The following is an 18,265-nucleotide window of genomic DNA, read 5'->3' as shown; positions in this document are numbered from 1 at the left end:
AAGGATTGTGAACGTCATGGATATGATTTCATACCATTTGCTTTTGACACCTTGGGTCATCTTGAAACTGAAGCTGTGGAAGTACTGAAGAGGGTACAAAAAGTCACTGAACAACAAGTGAATGCTGAGCCAGGAAGCTCGTCCTATGTATTCCGAAGAATAGGTTTTGCAATTCAAAAGGCTTTATCTATTCAGCTAGTAGCTAGATTCTAGGGCGCCTTAGGCCCAGCATGTACATAATATTGTAGATCACATTTCGTAATATATAGTCTTCGCTCAAAAAAAAAAAAAACGGGTCAGAAAAATACAAAAAACCCTGCCATCGCAAACAAACCCACACATTCGTATTCATACAAATATCGTATTATATTTTTTTATGCAATGTCCATCTTTATAACAAACTTGTGTGTTTCTATACCATCTTTACATATACCTCCTTTACAACAATTTTACCGCCTTACCAGCTTAGCAAATTATTCCATAGTCCAAGCTACTATGTCATCTTCAGAGTAGAGGTCATTCGACCAGCGATTATCTCCCTCCAAATAGTTTCGTCCATGCCTGATGTGCCACATGACGATTTCAGTTTGATCAACCTCCAGACGACCCTTGATATTCATTGCCTTCAATGATGCCACATCATTTTCTATAGCTCTAGCTCCAATACGTTCACGAGCAAATTGTTTCCATGCGTTGGGGGTGGCGGTACATATATCAAGAGACGAGATCCTTTCGAGTCTTCTGAGAGCTGGCGGAGCAAAGATCTCGAGAAGCTCATCGTCAAATCCTTTGCCTAAATGGATTGTTGTGAGCAAGGGACAAGAGCTAGTCAATATTTCCAATGTTTCGTATTCAATCTCAAAGAGGTCGCCAAAGCTGATGCTTTTGAGATTGCAGAGATATGGCAAGACAGCCGATACTGTACCATCACGCCAGTCGTATGCATCAACATCTTCAAGAGGACATGGAGGTACCTTCCATGGAGAAAGCGAATCCAGAGATCCATATATACCCATACAAGACGTGGCCAACCTCATACGTTTGAGACTTTGATTTGGATTCCTCAAATAGTCTCCAAACCACGAGCCAAATTCCTAATCTGAGACGTCGCGTATAGTGAAGCTTTCCAGACAAAGACAAGTTTGTAGCAAGTGCAAGACACCATCAGATTCGAGATTTCCTGGCCTTTCCAAATCTATCTCCTGCAGATTTACGGGATATGTGATGTATTCATCAATCCAGTAAGACGAGCCTCGGACAGTAAATGATGTCAAAGCAGGCACTGCTTCAAACGTATTGGCAGCGATTTCCACAGCTATTGAAGATGGATGGCAGTATGTCAGTTGTATCGCATAAAAGTAGAAGAGCATCATAGTATGACATTGCCGTGTTGTTCCTTCCTACACACATTTGACAAGAAGAATTTGGAGGTGTGGCATACGAGACAATATGGTAGAAATCACATTTGCTCTTATAGGAGGAGATGTTGTACGACCCGATCCTTGGAATTCGACGAGACATACCCAAGGACGTTCGTCGAGCAATACAGGGATCGTATGATCATTCAATGGCACAAACAAGACCTTGAGACGCTCTCTGACACAATTTGCAATACTAGTGAAGGATGCGATAGTCAAGGTAGCTTGATTGATTTCGAGATTTGTAAGATTTTCACATCGATCAACCAATACGGTCAAAGAGACCAAGTCGATTGGAGTGAATTTATAGATATGGATGCGTCTTACTGCCCTTGTGAATCGTGGTGATACTCGATCAGTATTGATTGCATCGAGTACGGTAGGTGGATTATCAGTCAAGCCAATAGATACGTATGTTGTGGAGTAGATGACATCAGCGAGTACTCTATTTGCTGAAGCCTACGCGCGCAAACGAATGACAGTTCAACGGAAATTTCGAAAAATCAGAGCATTCCAATTCGAATAGAAGTAAGCATCAGAGTCTAAACATACCAAAGTCAAGCGTTCTTTTGGTTGGAGATGCTTGAGGATGACAAAGAGTATCTCTGGCATCAAATTCAAGAAAGTAGTTTCTTCGTCTTCTTCATGAGTAAGTGGCACTAGATATAAAGCTAGTTTCTTTAGTTCATCACAATCAGTTCATCAAGGTCATGTTTGGTTGATCATGATTGTTTGCGAGCATAGCATCAGAGCTTTGCTCAAATGCTGAACAATACTGCGAGATGTTTGAAGCAGATGTTGTAAATCTTGCGACGATGCAAAGCATGGAGAGTTACCTCGAGCATCTATAATATTAATATAATTGTTAGAATAACAATAATGCATACGTTCCATCTGCTCATAAATCACAAAGCATGAAACAGGAATTCCAGGCAAGATTCTGACTTACGTGGAAGAGTTCCTTCGCCTGCCAACATATTTCCTACAGTTCTAGTCACTGGACAATGCTATGGAGCCACTCACACTACAGATGCTTCTCGTTTCCTTCCTTGACGCCCTCGCTTGTTTTGAGAAAAGTTGCGAAACAGCCTACACCTGAGTTAGGCAGTCAAACAGTGCATTAAAGCGCGATTGTACGCGTTAGTACGCCATTTTACGTGCCATATTACTCTAGTCGATATTGTAAGGGCTCATAACTGAGGGGAATCTACCATTTCACGAACAACAAGTTCATTCGATGTCGTCTTTTCAAGGCCATTATGGAGCTTCCACAGGAGTAAGTGCATTCACGCGATAGCCAGACTCCGTAGTGACTAGTCTCCGTTATAATTAGGGCGATACTGGTTTTAGAAGGACTTGGGACAAGGAGAAATATAAACGAGGTGCAGAACAGGAGGAATCTGCTCCCGATGAATCAACCAAAAAGAAGCGGAAGAAGAGTAAGCTGGGATCTAATCCTAGCTCATCGTTGGACTGCATGTGCTTTACAAGTCACGGATAAGATTCCAACACATTTGAACCATCATCAATCTAGAGACAGAACCTGAAGAAGAGGTCTCTGAAGAGCCTCAAATGCTGCGAGCACGAGACACAAAAGTAGATCTAGAGACACACTTGAACAAGACCCAAGTGGTCACTGTCTCATCTGATGCAAACAGACAACCAGGCTACTATTGCGACGTCTGTGATTGTACTCTAAAGGACTCGGTCGCCTATTTGGATCACATCAATGGAAAGAGACGTACGTATGTCAAATGCAATCACGAGCTTGTCTTGGTACTTACTTTCTCCTTCTTCTAGATCAAGGCAATCTGGGGGTGTCTATGAGAGTAGAACGTAGCACTGTAGAACAAGTTAGAGCTAAATTAGCATCTCTCAAGAAGAAAATTGATCAACCAGCACCTGAATACGGTAATTTATCATCTGAAGTGTGGTTTGGAAATTTATTTCTAACCTCTATCCGCTTACCAGATCTGGACAAACGAGTGGAGCAAATAAAGCAACAGGAAGTCAGGGACAAGGAAGCTCGTAAGCAAGAGAAGAAAGAGAGAAAGAAGAAGGATAAAGAAGAGAAAGCAGCAGCACTAGCTCCTGTCAAGGATGAAGAAGCACGACCAATGGATCCAGAAATGGCTGCTTTGATGGGCTTTGGTGATTTTGGCACATCGAAAAAGAAGAAGTAATCGCACATGAATAACTTTACTAAATACACTATTTATTTGCATACTACATATGTGTGAATAGCCCTTCCTCGTAACGACACCCCATGCGAAATCCAATTGATTCATATGCTCGTATTGCCGCTACGTTATCTTGAACCACATTCAACCCTATATACTTGATTCCGTCCTCCAACAAGTTCTTTACAAGCACTGCTGTACAAGCTTTCGCAAGTCCTTGACTACGTCTTAAAACAGATGTGGTCACATTTCCGATTTGACACACTTTGAATTCCTTTGAATATACATGTACACCTGCAATGGCAATCAATTTAATTCCTTCCCGGATTCCAAAGAAGCGACCAGTGGCAAGCATGTGTGCGCTATACGCATTTCCTTGGTATGAGGTCTCATATAGTTGATTCACAGCTACAGTATCCAACCCTGTCAACGGTACCACACGTGCATCTATAGCCATAGCAGCACCAGCGGGCGTAAACGTTCCAAAATCCATTTTAAGATGTGGTGTCCTCCATACCGCCTTATGCTTTGGATATACAAGACCAGTGTAATGGTGCGATTCAAATGTTTCTGGTAGCAAGCCATTGTTGCTCAATTCTACCAGCAGCTCCTGGAATCGTGATGGTTTGGATTCGTCAGCTGGGAATGCAAGCACCGTTGCATCATGTCCAATTCTGTAGATTGCGATGAGCTCTACCAAGATTGCGTCCTCCAGCAAGCCATAAAAGGTTGTATTGCTGAAGCTAAAGTCATCGAGATCTCCTAAATGGTATCCAAATACTAAAGGATTGAGGAAGCAAAAGTTGGCGATTGACGCCTTGTCATAGATTCTTTCAACATGTTGCTCCATTGTAGCAAGTTTGCTGTTGGTTGATGGGTAAGGGCGACTGCAGCGATCTAAGAAAAAACTATTGTTTCAATACTGTGATTACAATACGCACCTGGATTAACTCGCCAAAGACGTGAATTTCAAAGTTGTAGAATTCACGTAAATCTTTTTTTTTTTGCTACTCGTTTCTTTCTAGCTTATCACGAATAAGTTCATACCGGTCGCCAAATGAGGAAAAAATCCAAAGCTGGTCGTCAGGTATTCATTCAATTCCTCTATCATTCCTTGGTAGTTCTCTAACATGTCCTCCTTGTAATCTCAAACAGAAAACCAAACCGTTTCTCCACGAACAAAATGATGAAGATGTGGTCATTTCTGATGAAGATGAGCGACTCCTAGATGAATATGGAGAGTCTACACGTTTCTTGGCACGTCTGAATCCAACTCAGCTCGCCAAGTATGTCTCACATCAATGTAAATCTATCTTTTTTTTCGCTCACCCATTTTAAACAATCTTTGACGCAGAGATGCAAAACCACAAGCTCCCATGGATAGATCCAGTAGACCAAAAGCTACTCCGATTATAAATGCTGAAGACCTAGAAGACGATGATGATGATTTGATGGACGATGGCAATGATGCTGAGATTGAACACATGGTCGCTAAAGCTCTTGACAGCGATGCTGAAGACGAGATTGAATCTAATTATGAAAAAGTATTGGCCATGCGTGCATCGAAAGAAGAGGAGGAGGATGGTGCTGTATCTAGACTGCCACTCAGATTGGATGACGGTCGATTCGTGCAGAATCATATACGCCTCGATGGTATGCAGAGTTCGTGTTCGATTTTTTTTCGGCTAGATTGTCTGTCATTTTACTGAACACTCCGTTTGTAACCCAATATCTAGCTCCCGAAGTCAATTTGAAAGGAACTGTAAATCCAAAGAGAAGAACAAAATTGCCACCATCACCACCAACTTCTTCTGATACCGATGATGATAATGAGATGAATCAAAACGCACCGAAGACTATTGCATCATTACGTGATGTATCGTCGTTGAGTAGTCCCGAAGAAAGACGGGCGTCGCTACAGGAGACACTAGCATCTGTAGCATCTTCTATTGTGGGAGATCCTGAACAACATGTATGTCATACTGACTCCACGCTGGGTCTTTTTTTGTTGTTTGCTCACATATCACAAAATCTTATAGATGTCAGGCTTGAAAACGTTGAGAGAGCTTTCTGGAGCTCAGAATCCTGATTCCAAGATTCGCAAGTTGGCTTTATTGACTCAATTGGCCGTGTACAAGGACATCATTCCAGGGTGAATATTGCATCATTAACTCTCGTTGCTTCTTGCTTTTTTTTTGGCTCGTTGCAATATTAACATTGAAACCATGCCCTAGGTATCGGATACGCCAATTGACCGAAGCAGAAAAGAAGACCAAAGTATCCAAAGACGTTAAAAAACTCCGAAATTTTGAACAAGGACTCTTAACTCAATACCAATCCTACTTGCAAAGTCTGGACTCCATCATCGTTTCAACCCGAAAGAAGGGCGCTGACGTACCAGCAAGTCAACTCTCTGTTGCTCTCGTAGCAATAAACTGTATGGCCGAACTAGTTTCATCTGTAACGCACTTCAATTTCAGACTTAATTTGTTAAATGCCTTGATTGCTCGCATGACGGAATCGGCTGGATCACCACTGGCTGAAGCTATACCAACGTGTTGTCAGGCTCTCAAGACTGTGTTTGAGCAGGATGAGGATGGTGAAGCTAGTTTGGAGGCTGTTAAGCTGGTTTCTGAGGCTGTAAAGGCTAGAAAATATCGTGTTGATGAGCAAGTGAGTTCTTGTGAATTACGTGACGACCTTTGTTCTGTTTTTTTTGTCTGAAACTGGAATCTGATCATGTTGTCAACCAGGTCATTGAAACACTTCTAAGTCTCAGACTACGCGAAGAGTTGCCAAGTGCTCAAGAAGCTAGTCAACGTGAAAAGAAACGAAAGCGTGAGGAAGCACATATTTCACGTAAACTACGCAAAGTTGGCAAGAAGGATGGCGAGTTACTACGAGAGTTGAAGGAAGCTGAAGCCGAAGTTGATAAAGGAGAACGATCACGATTGGTATGTGTGGATTCAATGCTGTCTCATGGGGTCCATTCCTCAACTAATCTCGCTCCGTTTTTGTCACTATAGCACACTGAGACGTTGAAGTACGTGTTCGTGACGTACTTTCGAATTCTCAAAGAGGCTGAAGACTCGCCGTTGCTCCCTGCTGTTTTGGAGGGACTTGCAAAGTAAGGCACAAAAACACAACGCGCTAGTGAATAACGCACTAACGTCGTCCTTCTCTCGTTACACCTCACTAGGTTCTCACACTTGATAAATATTGACTTTTTCGGTGACTTGCTCTCTATCCTCCGTCAAATATCAGCCGCCCAATACGCAGCATACCAAGCCTCCCTAACAACACAAACACACTACAACGCCAGTAGTTCTCTACACTGTATCATTGCATCCTTCCGTCTGTTGAGTGGACAGGGAGAAGCATTGAATGTAGATTTACGTGATTTTAGTGCTGCATTGTATCAGCAACTTCCTGGTGGTATGATGGCAGCTTTGGGAAGTAGTGAGGCTTCAGATCGTGGTAATATCTTGGCGTTGATGTTGAGTGGATTGGAGTTGATGCTCCTGAAGAAGAAACAGGTATGTAGTACGGGCCTTTCTTTGTTGAATTAAAAGTAATGATGAGAAAATGGGATTACGTGATTATCAATGATGTCTTTTGTTTAAATGGAATTCGTTCCTGATAACAATTGTTCCTTCTGAACTTTTCAATTGAACTGTTGATGGTGTGGGAAAAAAAAGGATTCAGTCACTGATATCTTCTTGATCCTAGATTCCTATCGACCGAGTCGCTGCTTTTGCCAAACGAATGTTGACCATCATGACGCAACTGCCAAGTAATGGTGCGCTAGCTTGTCTGAACATTATGAGGTCTTTACTTATCGTAAGTCTTGTTGTCAACGGTTGTGTTTTGAAAGGATGTGGGCAAGATTCCGATGATGATTTAATTTTCCCGAATCTGGATGAAAACTGAAGAAAAAACAAATTATTGTATTCACACGCTGAGGATTCTGCCGCATTGCATTACGGAGTCATTTCATTGGTGCCTTTATTTTACTCGCGTAAACTAACTCAATCCATCAACTACATGCTTGTAGCGATACCCCAAACTCACTCTAATGTTAGACCCTGAAGGACGTCTCGGGACAGGAGAATACAAACCCTTCCTCGAAGATCCGGATCTCAGCAACGCATTCTCAACAAGCATGTGGGAATTAAGTCTCATGAAACGCCACTATCATCCATATGTCAGAAAACTCGCTCAAGAAGTATCTGTGGTCGATGCAAACAGTACACCAGCAGCTGCTTCTACCCTAGCATTGCAAACACCGACTAGTGTTTTTAGGAAGTATGAGTGGTTGAGATTTGGCAAGCTGGTATTTGATCCACCGCTTCCAAAGCCTAGTAAAGGGATTTTGAATGCAAGGCAGAAGCGTGCGAGGGTTGTCGAGAGTGAGGTTGCTGTTGGGTTAATTGAAGATCTGGCAATGCCTGACTTTGCTAGAGTCTGGAAGCCTGTAAAATAAGTCATAACTTGATAGCTGCGTTCGGTTGTACATAAATACACGTAAATTTTGCATATCTTTGATGTGTTTGCAGTTTGAGATCACGTCGTACATTTGTCCAAACTGAGCACTGCAGCGACAAATCGTGAGCGGAGTAAGCTGCACGGTAAGGAAGGGAACAAGCGTTATATGAATGCGTATATTAACTGGTGCTTCGTTCTCTTAGTGTCAGCATGCAACCCATAGCTAAAGACTCGAGGTTTCGGCCTTATGTTCACAAACCGAATACAGGAAAGGTACCGGATTGTAATATAGCATAATTCATTGAATTTACATCAAAATTATTATGAGTTAACTCTTTCCAAATTCGTCTCTAACTTTCAATAGACAATTGTCTCACAAACATCGAATTTAAACACTATGCAAAAGCATCGTCCAATTACAGTCGAGAGATTGCAGAAATTCATGCAATCAGGTAAGTCATTGCAGTTCCATGCAATTTCATGCACGTTCTCGGCGCGTTCGCAATGTCAGTCAACACTCACACAAATATGTTGTGATCACATTACGGGTATAGGACAATTCTCTGACGTGAATCTCCGAAGTTTTCTATGGAAGAAATCAAGTCAAGATGCAGTCAAACTCTCTGTATTTGGTGTTCCAGACATGCAACGAATGTAAAAACCACTTCGACCAATGAGCAACCACGTGTTTTGACTATTGCCAATCATTCATGCCATTTTTTGTGTTTTTAGCACCTTTCAAGACGCAATTAAGGGCGCATACACACCGACATCAGTCGGACAAGAATTTGGCCCTTCATGGTTTACCTACTGGTTTCGACTCAACATTCATATACCTGAATCGTGGGCTGGTCAACCCGTCATCTTAAACTTTGATTCAAGTTCTGAAGGATTTGTATGGTCTGCTGATGGTGTCCCGCTACAAGGACTTACTGGTGGTTCAGGTGGTGACCGCCACGTGGATTATCGATTGACGAAACAGGCTCGAGGTGGTGAAGACTTTGATTTGTTTATTGAGATGGCCTGTAATGGCATGTTTGGGAATGATAATGGTGGGATTTTCGCGCCGAGAGCAGATAGGTATGTCACCAACGAAAGTCATTTGAGTCTTCAACAAAATAACGACAATTGTTTCCTAGACAATTCAAGTTGGAAACTGCCGAAATCTGTGTCCCTGATGAAGAGGCCCATGCCTTATTTTGGGATATGGAAGGTATGTCACCATGAAAAGTCATTTCGAGTCGTCAACGGAATAACGACAATTTGCTTCTCGACAATTCTTCATAGTTCTGTTGGGCATGGCTACTGTGAGTGACATCGTTTATATTGCTTCTGCCCTTCGTTTTGCCACCAAAGTCCTCATCCATAAATTAATCAATCCACAGGAACTACCAGCGAACTCACCAGCCGCTGCTGATGCCTTGTATACTGCCAACTCTGTTTGCAACGCAGTGAAAGCTGGTAATCCCAGCTCAATCGCTGTTGGTCGTGATATTTCCCAAGCCTTTTTCGCAAAACGATCCAACTTTGGATTTGAACAGCACAAGATCTTTGCAACTGGACATTGGTAGGCTCACTTCGATGTAAATCGCTTGGTGCTGAACTAAGCTGGAGTTTTTATAGTCATATTGATACTGCATGGTTATGGCCTTATGATGAAACCAAGCGAAAGGCTGCAAGGAGTTGGGCTACTCAGGTGAGTAATTTGGTAGAGATTCAATTGTTCATTTTTTGTTGCCTAACTTTCGTTTACTTAGTGCGGGTAAGTGAACCACTTTCGTGCAGGCAAAGTCATTTACATGACGTTAATTGGCAACGTTTTTAAGGTTGATGGATGACTATCCTGAATACAAGTTCACCTGCTCGGTAAGGCAAAAAACCGCCTTTTTCAATTCGCAATATTACCCTCTGACTGGCATTCATATCTAGCAAGCACAACAATTTGAATGGATTGAAACTCTTTATCCATCTCTGTTCGAACGTATTAAGGCCAAAGTTCGAAGTGGCAACTTTGTCCCTATTGGTGGCACATGGGTTGAAATGGACTGTAATATACCTTCAGGTTAGGGCAAGGTGACTCTGGCCCTGTATCCATGTATCGACTGACAGCTTTGTATATGCAGGAGAGGCAATGGTCCGCCAGTTTCTGTACGGACAACGATATTTTGAGAGTAGATTTGGATCTAGGTGTACTACCTTTTGGTTGCCTGATACTTTTGGATATTGCTCTCAAGTGAGTGTTTGGTTACGCGCAATTTAATAACCAGCCCTAAACCAGTCTTTTTAGCTTCCCCAAATCATCAAGGGCTCTGGTATGTCATATGTGGCGTCGTATTCACGCTGTTCGTGCACTGATACGCGATTTGGACACAGGTCTCAAGTACTTTTTCACGCAAAAGCTTTCGTGGAACAATATCAACAAGGTTTTGTATTCTGCTAGTAGCTTTGTTACCTAGACATTCTTAACCTGACAGATTTTTTTTAAGTTTCCACATACTACCTTTTGGTGGAAGGGATTGGACGAAACTGCTGTACTGACACATTTCAGTCCTATGGATACATACAATGCTCAATGTACCGTCAAGGATGTCGTATTCGGGTAAGACATTCAGCGCGATTTGAAATGGGGGCTTGTTTTTGGTCATTCAGCTTATTCTGATACGGCTGAATGCATCTAGTGTCGGCAACAACAAAGACAAGGAGTACAGTACTTCAAGTCTGATGCTGTTTGGAAACGGTGATGGTGGAGGTAAAACAGCCGACTCATCTTGCTGGACTCCTGAAACCAGAATCTCTTATCTTACAATTTGATTTAGGCGGCCCTCTGGCTCCAATGATTGAACGCACTCGTCGTCTTGCTCAAATCGCTGGTCTGCCTGCTACCGTCAAATTTAGTGATGCTAACGAATTTTATGAAGAATTGAATGCCACATCTCGAGACCTGGTGGAATGGAAGGGCGAACTCTATTTCGAGTTTCACAGAGGCACATATACGTCTCAAGCCCATGTGAAAAAGAACAATAGGAAGGGAGAGTTGCTGCTTCGTGATGTAGAGATTTTGGGAGCTTTGTGTGTAGCACAAGGCATTCAGAGTTACTCGTATCCTAAAGGAGAACTTGATCGTCTTTGGAAGTTGCTGCTTCTTAATCAATTCCACGATGTTTTGGTATGTGATGTTTTTGCGGGAACAAAATCGAACTCTGGGGTTTAAAGATTCTGACCTCTGTTCATAACAGCCTGGATCCTCCATTGAAATGGCCTATGATGATGTCATGAAGGTAATCTATGCTGGTATTTTGCTGTTTATCAACCCCTCGTGCACTGATTCCATAAACGCCGAATTAGTTCTATGCCGATGTCATGACGAGCGGTAACAGTCTACGAAAAGAAGCTATGAAGAGTCTAGGCAGTCCAATGGTAGGGCAAGGAGCTCATCGTGTGACTGTATTCAATGGAACGTCTTGGACTCGTCGTGGTGAAGTTGCAGAACTGGAATCTTCCCGCATACCATCTGATCTGAAGGAGAAGGTGTTGCAGTACTCTGTCGAAGGCTTTTATGCTTTGTTTTTTGGTATGTTATTTGTTATGGCATGTTTGCAGACCAACCCAAAAAGACTCACTATGGTATCATTTTGAATCGTAACTAGTCGATGATATTCCATCATATTCATTCAAATCGTTTGAGCTTGATTATTTGCCAACTGGATTCGTCCCCGTTTCAGGTTCGTGAGAAGAAGGTCGCAATATGTGTACACTAGTATAAAACAATACGTTTTCTTGTCGGTTGTCTGTTAGTGAGCACCAGTACCGCTGACGTGTTTACCATGTCGGATGGGGACTATGTCACAGGTGCTGATAAATTATCAAAATTTCCAGATCAGTCCAGGACAGGAAACTGATCATTTATTTGCACCAATCATGTTCACTAGTTCAAGGTGGACCTCAAAGCGTGACAGTCCTCGAAAATGCATTTGTTCGTGCCACGATTGATGCTCATGGTCGAATTGTGAGCTTCTTCGATATCGTGAACGGGTACTGTTATATGCGTATTGAATCAACTTGGAATCGAGGACGAAGAGATTCTGATAATTCTACCTTCTATCCATAGACGTGAACTGATTCCAAAAGGATCGTTGGGCAACGCCTTCAAGATATTTGACGATCAGTGCCTATTTTGGGATGCGTGGGTGGGTAAAACAACAAGCACAACTTACTACATATTCCTCATACTCACCACAATCTGACCACTCTTATCGCAGGACGTAGAAGTCTATCATCTTGAAAAAGGCTGGGATGCCGGTGTAGGAACCATCAGAGTCGTCGAGAATGGTCCGTTGCGTGCTGTTCTAGCTGTAGAACATCAGATCACGGAAACGAGCAAGTTAGTGCAAAGGATCATATTGAATGCTTCCAGTGGTCGCCTTGATTTTGATACATATGTTTCATGGAATGAGAATCGCAAGATTTTGGTAAAGGAGCCTTGGATGCGTTTTTTCAGTCCGAAAACCGAAGTCCTTAATTTTTTACGCCTATTCTTTCAATGTTTCTAGAAAGTGGAGTTTCCTATGGACATTGTGTGTGATACTGCTACTTACGAGACTCAGTTTGGTTTCATACAGCGCCCTACTCATTACAACACCAGCTGGTAAGGGTTAATGCAAATCCAACTGCAGATGCCTGCTGTTTCAACTCTTTTCTTGATCGCAAATAGGGATTTGGCAAAGTTTGAAGTCTGTGGTCATAAGTTTGCTGATCTGAGTGAATTTGGATATGGTGCTGCATTGTTGAATGATTGGTAAGCGAAAAAAACCATCAAATCGTCGCTTTTTTAATACTGTACTAATTCGCCTTTCCCTTCAGCAAATATGGATATTCAGTACACAAGAATATTATGAGACTGTCTCTATTGCGAGCTCCGAAAGCACCAGACGCCCACTGCGACTTGGGTATCATTCATTCTTAAATACAGAGCTCTCAGAAGTGTACTGACACTCCAATTGATTTAGGAGAGCACGTCTTCAAATATGCATTGTATCCGCATAAAGGTACTTTTATGGAGTCTGATGTTGTCCAAGCTGGATATGAATTCAACGTGCCCTTGTACATAAGGTACTTGCCATTCATGAAGATGTTCTGTCTCTTTTCTTGCGGCTCTTTGTGCCTAGATTTGGTTAACAACCTTCTGTAGTGTTGCGTCCCCAAAATCAACTGGGATACAACAATACTTTTCAGTTGATTCACGTCATGTGGTCTTGGATACCATCAAAGTTGCTGAAGAGCCTCGAACTTCAGTTCAGGCTGACTTGATTTTACGTTTATATGAAGCTTATGGTGGTAGAGGACGAGTCACGATATCCTCTCTATTCTCGATCAAAGAAGCAAGGTTCTGCAATATGTTGGAAGACATGGAAGGCGTTGTTGAACGAGATGCTTCGGGTGCTTTGTTGGTGGATATGGCTCCTTTCAAAGGTGTGTGAATATCTTGTTGTTTTTGTCAGGAGGTCAAAGCGTCTGACGGCCTTCGTTTGAATGTAGTTGTCACTGTCAGGCTTGCCATTTAAAAAGTATTATTCTATTCCTAACTTGCTGAAATGTTTGTATTGTATGCTTCATCATTATCTTTTACCAAAAATTTGATCTTGAATGTGGGCGTTTGATTTTGAGAATCGGATCTTGGCAACCTTGCACTATCATATATGATATATGCCATATATGAATTCAACAATATCCATTTCTGCCGTCTACAAAGTGCAGAAATTTGGCTTCTGGGATCTCGACGAATGCACCTGTTCTTGTCACCGCGACAACGAGAAATGGCATCCAAAAATATAATGACACGTTGTTATCCTCAAACACAGCTTTTAAAGTGCTTCTGCTCGTCGCTTTCCCTTGAACCAACCTCCACCCAATTAAATTCGTGGCATATAAGCCCCCACAAGCCACATTGATTGATAGACTCATTACGCTACATGAAGATTAGCTATGGCAAGTATGTTGTCTTCAGATTTTGGAATACTCCAACAGCAAAGAAATGGTGTGGATTGTTTCTTGGACACAAAATCCCTGGAACGAGTTACTAAAACCGTTCAAGACGATACCTTTGATAACTTACTTACATTTTTACACTTGGAGCCTCTGAACAACACTATAAATATGTCAAAAGATATACGGAATAAACCTCTTTCTGGTAGCAGCGAATTCAGCCCATTGTTTGCCAAACTCCTTCTTGAGCATTGCTAAGTCGATCAATTATGGTTATTAAACAAGCAAACCCATATCCAGGCGAGAAGTCAAACGGATTTTTACCTTCTTCCTTCATGACACGATAAGTAGCCAGACCAACGAACACAATGATAGATAATACAGACCACAGTGGAGCAGTCTTGATAATACATTGAGGTAACAATCCAGTTGTCTCAATCCAGCTCAACTGCAATGGTAGCATGTAGCCAATGTATCCCAGCATTCCAAACCCAAGACCAGTGTAGCTCGGATGTCTCACGTGAGCATATGGTCCCGCCGTAATGAGTTTGTGGCCCTTCCTGATACCGATCTCAAACGTGAAATGTCGACCTAGTGTGGCGAAAGCCCATAATCGTATCACTGAGCCCAGAATTCCAATGGAAGCCAGTCCAATGTCGTATAATGTGACTGTTTGAGCCGATGGAACTGATTTTGATAGAATCCAGATGTATCCAGCAGCTGAGATCAGACAGAATGACCAAGCTGACAGCTTAAGAGGGAGAGCCCATGTTTGTTTGCCAAAGAAGGAACTGATCATTGGTGTCCAGACTTCCTATATTGAATAATAGAGCGTGACTATCGTAGTTCGTTTGGTTCACACTGGCAAAATAACATAATGAAAATTCACGTGGATGGGTTTGTACCTTGACTTTCTTATCATCTGCTGCTAAATGGTTCGGTGGAACGATAACTTGAGCAATGAGTATAGCCTGAATGATAGCTAACCCGGCCTTCACATACAGTTCATTCGTGAACATTGAGTTTGCTCGCGTCTTGATTTTTTGAGTGTGCAGAGGATTTGCGTGTTGACGTGTTTGCCGACACCACCTATTGACTTCACGGCCAATCATCCTGTTATTCGTTCATCCGATTATTGGTTGAAATTGAACTGTTTTGACACGTGCGTACGCAAGGAAGGTGGCGAACCATGCAGAAATGCGAAAAAAGCACGCAAACGCAGAAAATAGAGGACAAACGATGTTTTAAGATAACATTCAAAAGGAGACCAGTTGGTATTTCACCATATTCGCCCAGACAAGTATTATGTACAACAGCGGTTTAAACAACCAAGTCACCTCTTCGAGATTCTTCTCCAACCAAGTTTTAAGCAGTTTAGAAATAGTAACCATATGGAGAGTAGTAGTTGTTGTAGTAGCCCTTGTTGTAGTAGTTGTCCTTGTTGTAGTAGATTCGGTCCTTGTCGCTAAATCGGCGAGAGTTGTGACGGTGAATTTGACCATAACCAGCGAAAGGACCGCCAAAGATGCCACCAACAGAAGAACCATAAATGTTGGCATCCACTAGGTCGAATCAAGTGAGCGTGTTAGACAAACTAGCGTTCGAGTCGAAGAGACTTGAGGTTAAAGGGGTGCGTACAATCATTGTAGCGACTGAAGTGCTTGTTGCGACGCAAGTTGAATTTGTCGTCATAGAACTTGGAGTCACCACCATAGCCGTAGCCACCACCATATTCTCCTCCTCCTATATGCGAAAGCAAGTCAGAAAGGCGAGGCCAACAAAAATGAATTGGATGTTGATAGAAAAGCTCAGACCCACAACGTCCAAGACAACACATACCAGCAACACGAACACCTTCAGGGCCTTCGTCATCGTGTTGAGCGATGTGAAAGGCTTCGTCGGATTGTTGAGGGGACATATGTTGACCAGCCATACCACCGCCAGAGCGAGAAGGAGCCGACTGGCCACCACCAGGTACAGGAGAGAATGTAGCTGGAGGAGCGTTTCCTAGAGAAACCGGGGACGGTGAAGTTAGTGAGTGTTGGTTTGAGATGAAATCCTCGGGAGGTTGCTAGCAGCGAAAAAAAAGCGAAGTTGACAGAGTCATAATACCTTGTTGACCAGAGACCAAGGCAGAAGAAGCCCACAAGAGAAGAGCAACAGTGAAGGATTTCATGTTGATTTAAGTTGGTACTTGTACTGTAATGTTGCAGACTTGAGTGTAGAACAAGATTGCTGATAGATGTGACGTTGGTATGGAGTTTGAAAGTTGGGGATGGGAATCAACCTTTTATAGGTGCATGATTCAGAGTGAGAAGCTCGAGGTCAAAGCACTTTGACATATTCGTGAGAAATGTCCACACACATCCAGATCTGCAGCGATGTGACATGTATGACACACGTCATGCGGTAGAATGCACGAGACCCTTGTAAGAATGTACCATAACTTGTCGGAAAATATTATTGACGAGGTCATAATTGACGAGGCCTGAGAAATAAGTGTACACTCGTGAAGCAATAAACACGAATTTCAAGTGTTTCGAGATCGACAGGAGGGCAAGAAATAGATCCAAAGCATTAAAATGCTTCTAATTGTGCAGGCGAAGCTTTTCACTCTGAGCGATCGTCAGTTTTATATCGGAGTTTGCTCTTGTGTCGTCAAAAAAAGAAAAGACCACCGTTCAATAGAGCCACCTCGTACAAAACTCAAACCACAAAGAAGGCCACGAAGAGAGCTGTCCTTGATAGTAGGCAGGTCTGCAGTTGATACGGAGCTAGAGCCATGGCTGTAAGTCCAGAGTTTGCATTCGTTCTTTCCAATATGTTTTAACACATTCTGGCTCTCCTTGATACAGGCAGCATCACCTGCAGCTGCAAGTTTGTACATCGTCCCCATACCTATTAGGTCTCCTCGTCCTGCTGTCTATACCAATATACCAGCCATCGCTAGCCCTGCACAGGCCCATATTCTCTTTAATCTTGGAAGCGCAACGGAAGCTGGTCTCGTTATATTTGGTCTAGTGGTATTAGCTTTATTGCTGGCTGTTGGAGTGCCTGTCGGCCTGGTCGCTTATCGCCGTAGAGACGATATTCGTAGAGCGCTGGACGAACGGCGACAACGCAAGGAGGCAAGTTTTGATGACGCTCCACCCTTTCCAGGCGAGTTATATGCTAACCGCATTCAAATATCTGGTATGATTAGTATCTGAAAAAGATAAAAGAGCATCCAGAGTTGGCAGACGACTGGACTCTTGCAAATCCTGACGATGTACGCAAAGCAAGGGAAAAAAGTCGTGAATGGGACTATCAAGACTTGTCAAAGGACGGGCGATATTCGGTACATGCTAAAATATTGGGCAAAGCACCACCGTCTGCTGCCAACATAGAACCAATGCCTAGTCCAGGAACTCTATCTCGCTTGACGAGCTTCTTTAGACGATCCTCGGTAATCAGCACCAAGGCTGCCAACAGAAACTCGACACAATCATTGGAGGATGAGAATGTCTCTGTGAACAAGATGGTAGAACTACATACATATAGACCAGATGTAAAAGACGGATCGAGACAACCAGTGCAACATGAAATGAGAGACCCTTTCAAGGACCTGAAGAATGCAGGCCCGAGGGATATACCAATGAGAGCATTTGCTCCGTCAGAGATGCGGGATCCATTAAAGGATCTCAAACCTCGAGACGGAGAGATACAGGCACCACAACCAATCTTCACATCGGATCCTGGGCGGTCTCCAGTCAGCCTGGGATCTGATAGCCCATACTTATATAGTAGTAGTGACGATATAATTAATAGTTATGGTTTTAGTAATAGTCCCAATCCATCCCTCGATTACTCGGTGACATCATCATCATCTGCGGCATCATCAGCATCACCACCACAATCTCCCCAATTATCAACTGCAGTTTCGCCGTTACCTAGACCTTCGCGAGTGGCTGGCCCACGAGCGTTGGGTGAAACAAGACCTACATCCCCTACATCAACAACTTCTTCACCAATGATAATCACGCCACCTAATAGTCCTCCGTCTCCTACTAGAAGACACGCGCCAACACCACGATTGTTACCCGTAACTCAAGCTTCGTCTAGATCCGCTGGTATGGCACCATCGACATCGTCGCCAATGTCTAGTAGATCTGGAATGGTTATGAGCAACACCGTGGTCAGCCCCGTGCAAACGTCGTATCC

General features: G+C 42.9%; 4 protein-coding genes across 4 annotated transcripts; all 4 read left to right on the top strand.

The window, feature by feature from the left end:
• Positions 1-2,655: 2,655 nt before the first annotated feature.
• On the top strand, positions 2,656-3,601 carry SmJEL517_g01000 (uncharacterized protein; the record flags this gene model as incomplete). Its single annotated transcript, XM_031166928.1, has 5 exons — positions 2,656-2,694; positions 2,752-2,857; positions 2,953-3,159; positions 3,219-3,329; positions 3,390-3,601. The coding sequence occupies 5 exons, from the start codon at positions 2,656-2,658 to the stop codon at positions 3,599-3,601; spliced, it is 675 nt and encodes a 224-aa protein (XP_031027036.1).
• A 1,054-nt stretch (positions 3,602-4,655) lies between these two features.
• Positions 4,656-8,081, top strand: SmJEL517_g00999 (uncharacterized protein; the record flags this gene model as incomplete). Its single annotated transcript, XM_031166927.1, has 11 exons — positions 4,656-4,685; positions 4,754-4,884; positions 4,953-5,251; positions 5,335-5,570; positions 5,638-5,750; positions 5,833-6,271; positions 6,352-6,552; positions 6,625-6,725; positions 6,798-7,134; positions 7,328-7,438; positions 7,653-8,081. 11 exons carry the CDS (start codon positions 4,656-4,658, stop codon positions 8,079-8,081), a joined length of 2,427 nt encoding a protein of 808 aa, XP_031026983.1.
• A 212-nt stretch (positions 8,082-8,293) lies between these two features.
• On the top strand, positions 8,294-9,853 carry SmJEL517_g00998 (uncharacterized protein; the record flags this gene model as incomplete). Its single annotated transcript, XM_031166926.1, has 9 exons — positions 8,294-8,356; positions 8,448-8,535; positions 8,638-8,737; positions 8,816-9,163; positions 9,223-9,296; positions 9,371-9,390; positions 9,469-9,650; positions 9,707-9,779; positions 9,851-9,853. The coding sequence occupies 9 exons, from the start codon at positions 8,294-8,296 to the stop codon at positions 9,851-9,853; spliced, it is 951 nt and encodes a 316-aa protein (XP_031027284.1).
• A 60-nt stretch (positions 9,854-9,913) lies between these two features.
• SmJEL517_g00997 (uncharacterized protein) lies at positions 9,914-13,644 on the top strand (the record flags this gene model as incomplete). The annotated part of the gene is made up of 21 exons (XM_031166925.1): positions 9,914-9,949; positions 10,013-10,145; positions 10,207-10,316; positions 10,371-10,395; positions 10,457-10,506; positions 10,570-10,682; positions 10,762-10,832; positions 10,900-11,249; positions 11,320-11,361; positions 11,429-11,654; positions 11,731-11,805; positions 11,879-11,932; positions 12,013-12,115; positions 12,192-12,270; positions 12,343-12,552; positions 12,634-12,728; positions 12,795-12,878; positions 12,944-13,029; positions 13,090-13,192; positions 13,272-13,552; positions 13,619-13,644. 21 exons carry the CDS (start codon positions 9,914-9,916, stop codon positions 13,642-13,644), a joined length of 2,352 nt encoding a protein of 783 aa, XP_031027260.1.
• Positions 13,645-18,265: the final 4,621 nt, after the last annotated feature.

The sequence above is a fragment of the Synchytrium microbalum genome (assembly GCF_006535985.1).
Source record: "Synchytrium microbalum strain JEL517 chromosome Unknown SmJEL517_scf0003, whole genome shotgun sequence".
Classification (NCBI taxonomy): Eukaryota; Fungi; Chytridiomycota; class Chytridiomycetes; order Synchytriales; family Synchytriaceae; genus Synchytrium; species Synchytrium microbalum.
Note: the sequence above shows the minus strand (reverse complement) of the source record. Positions and strands in the feature narration are given on the sequence as shown.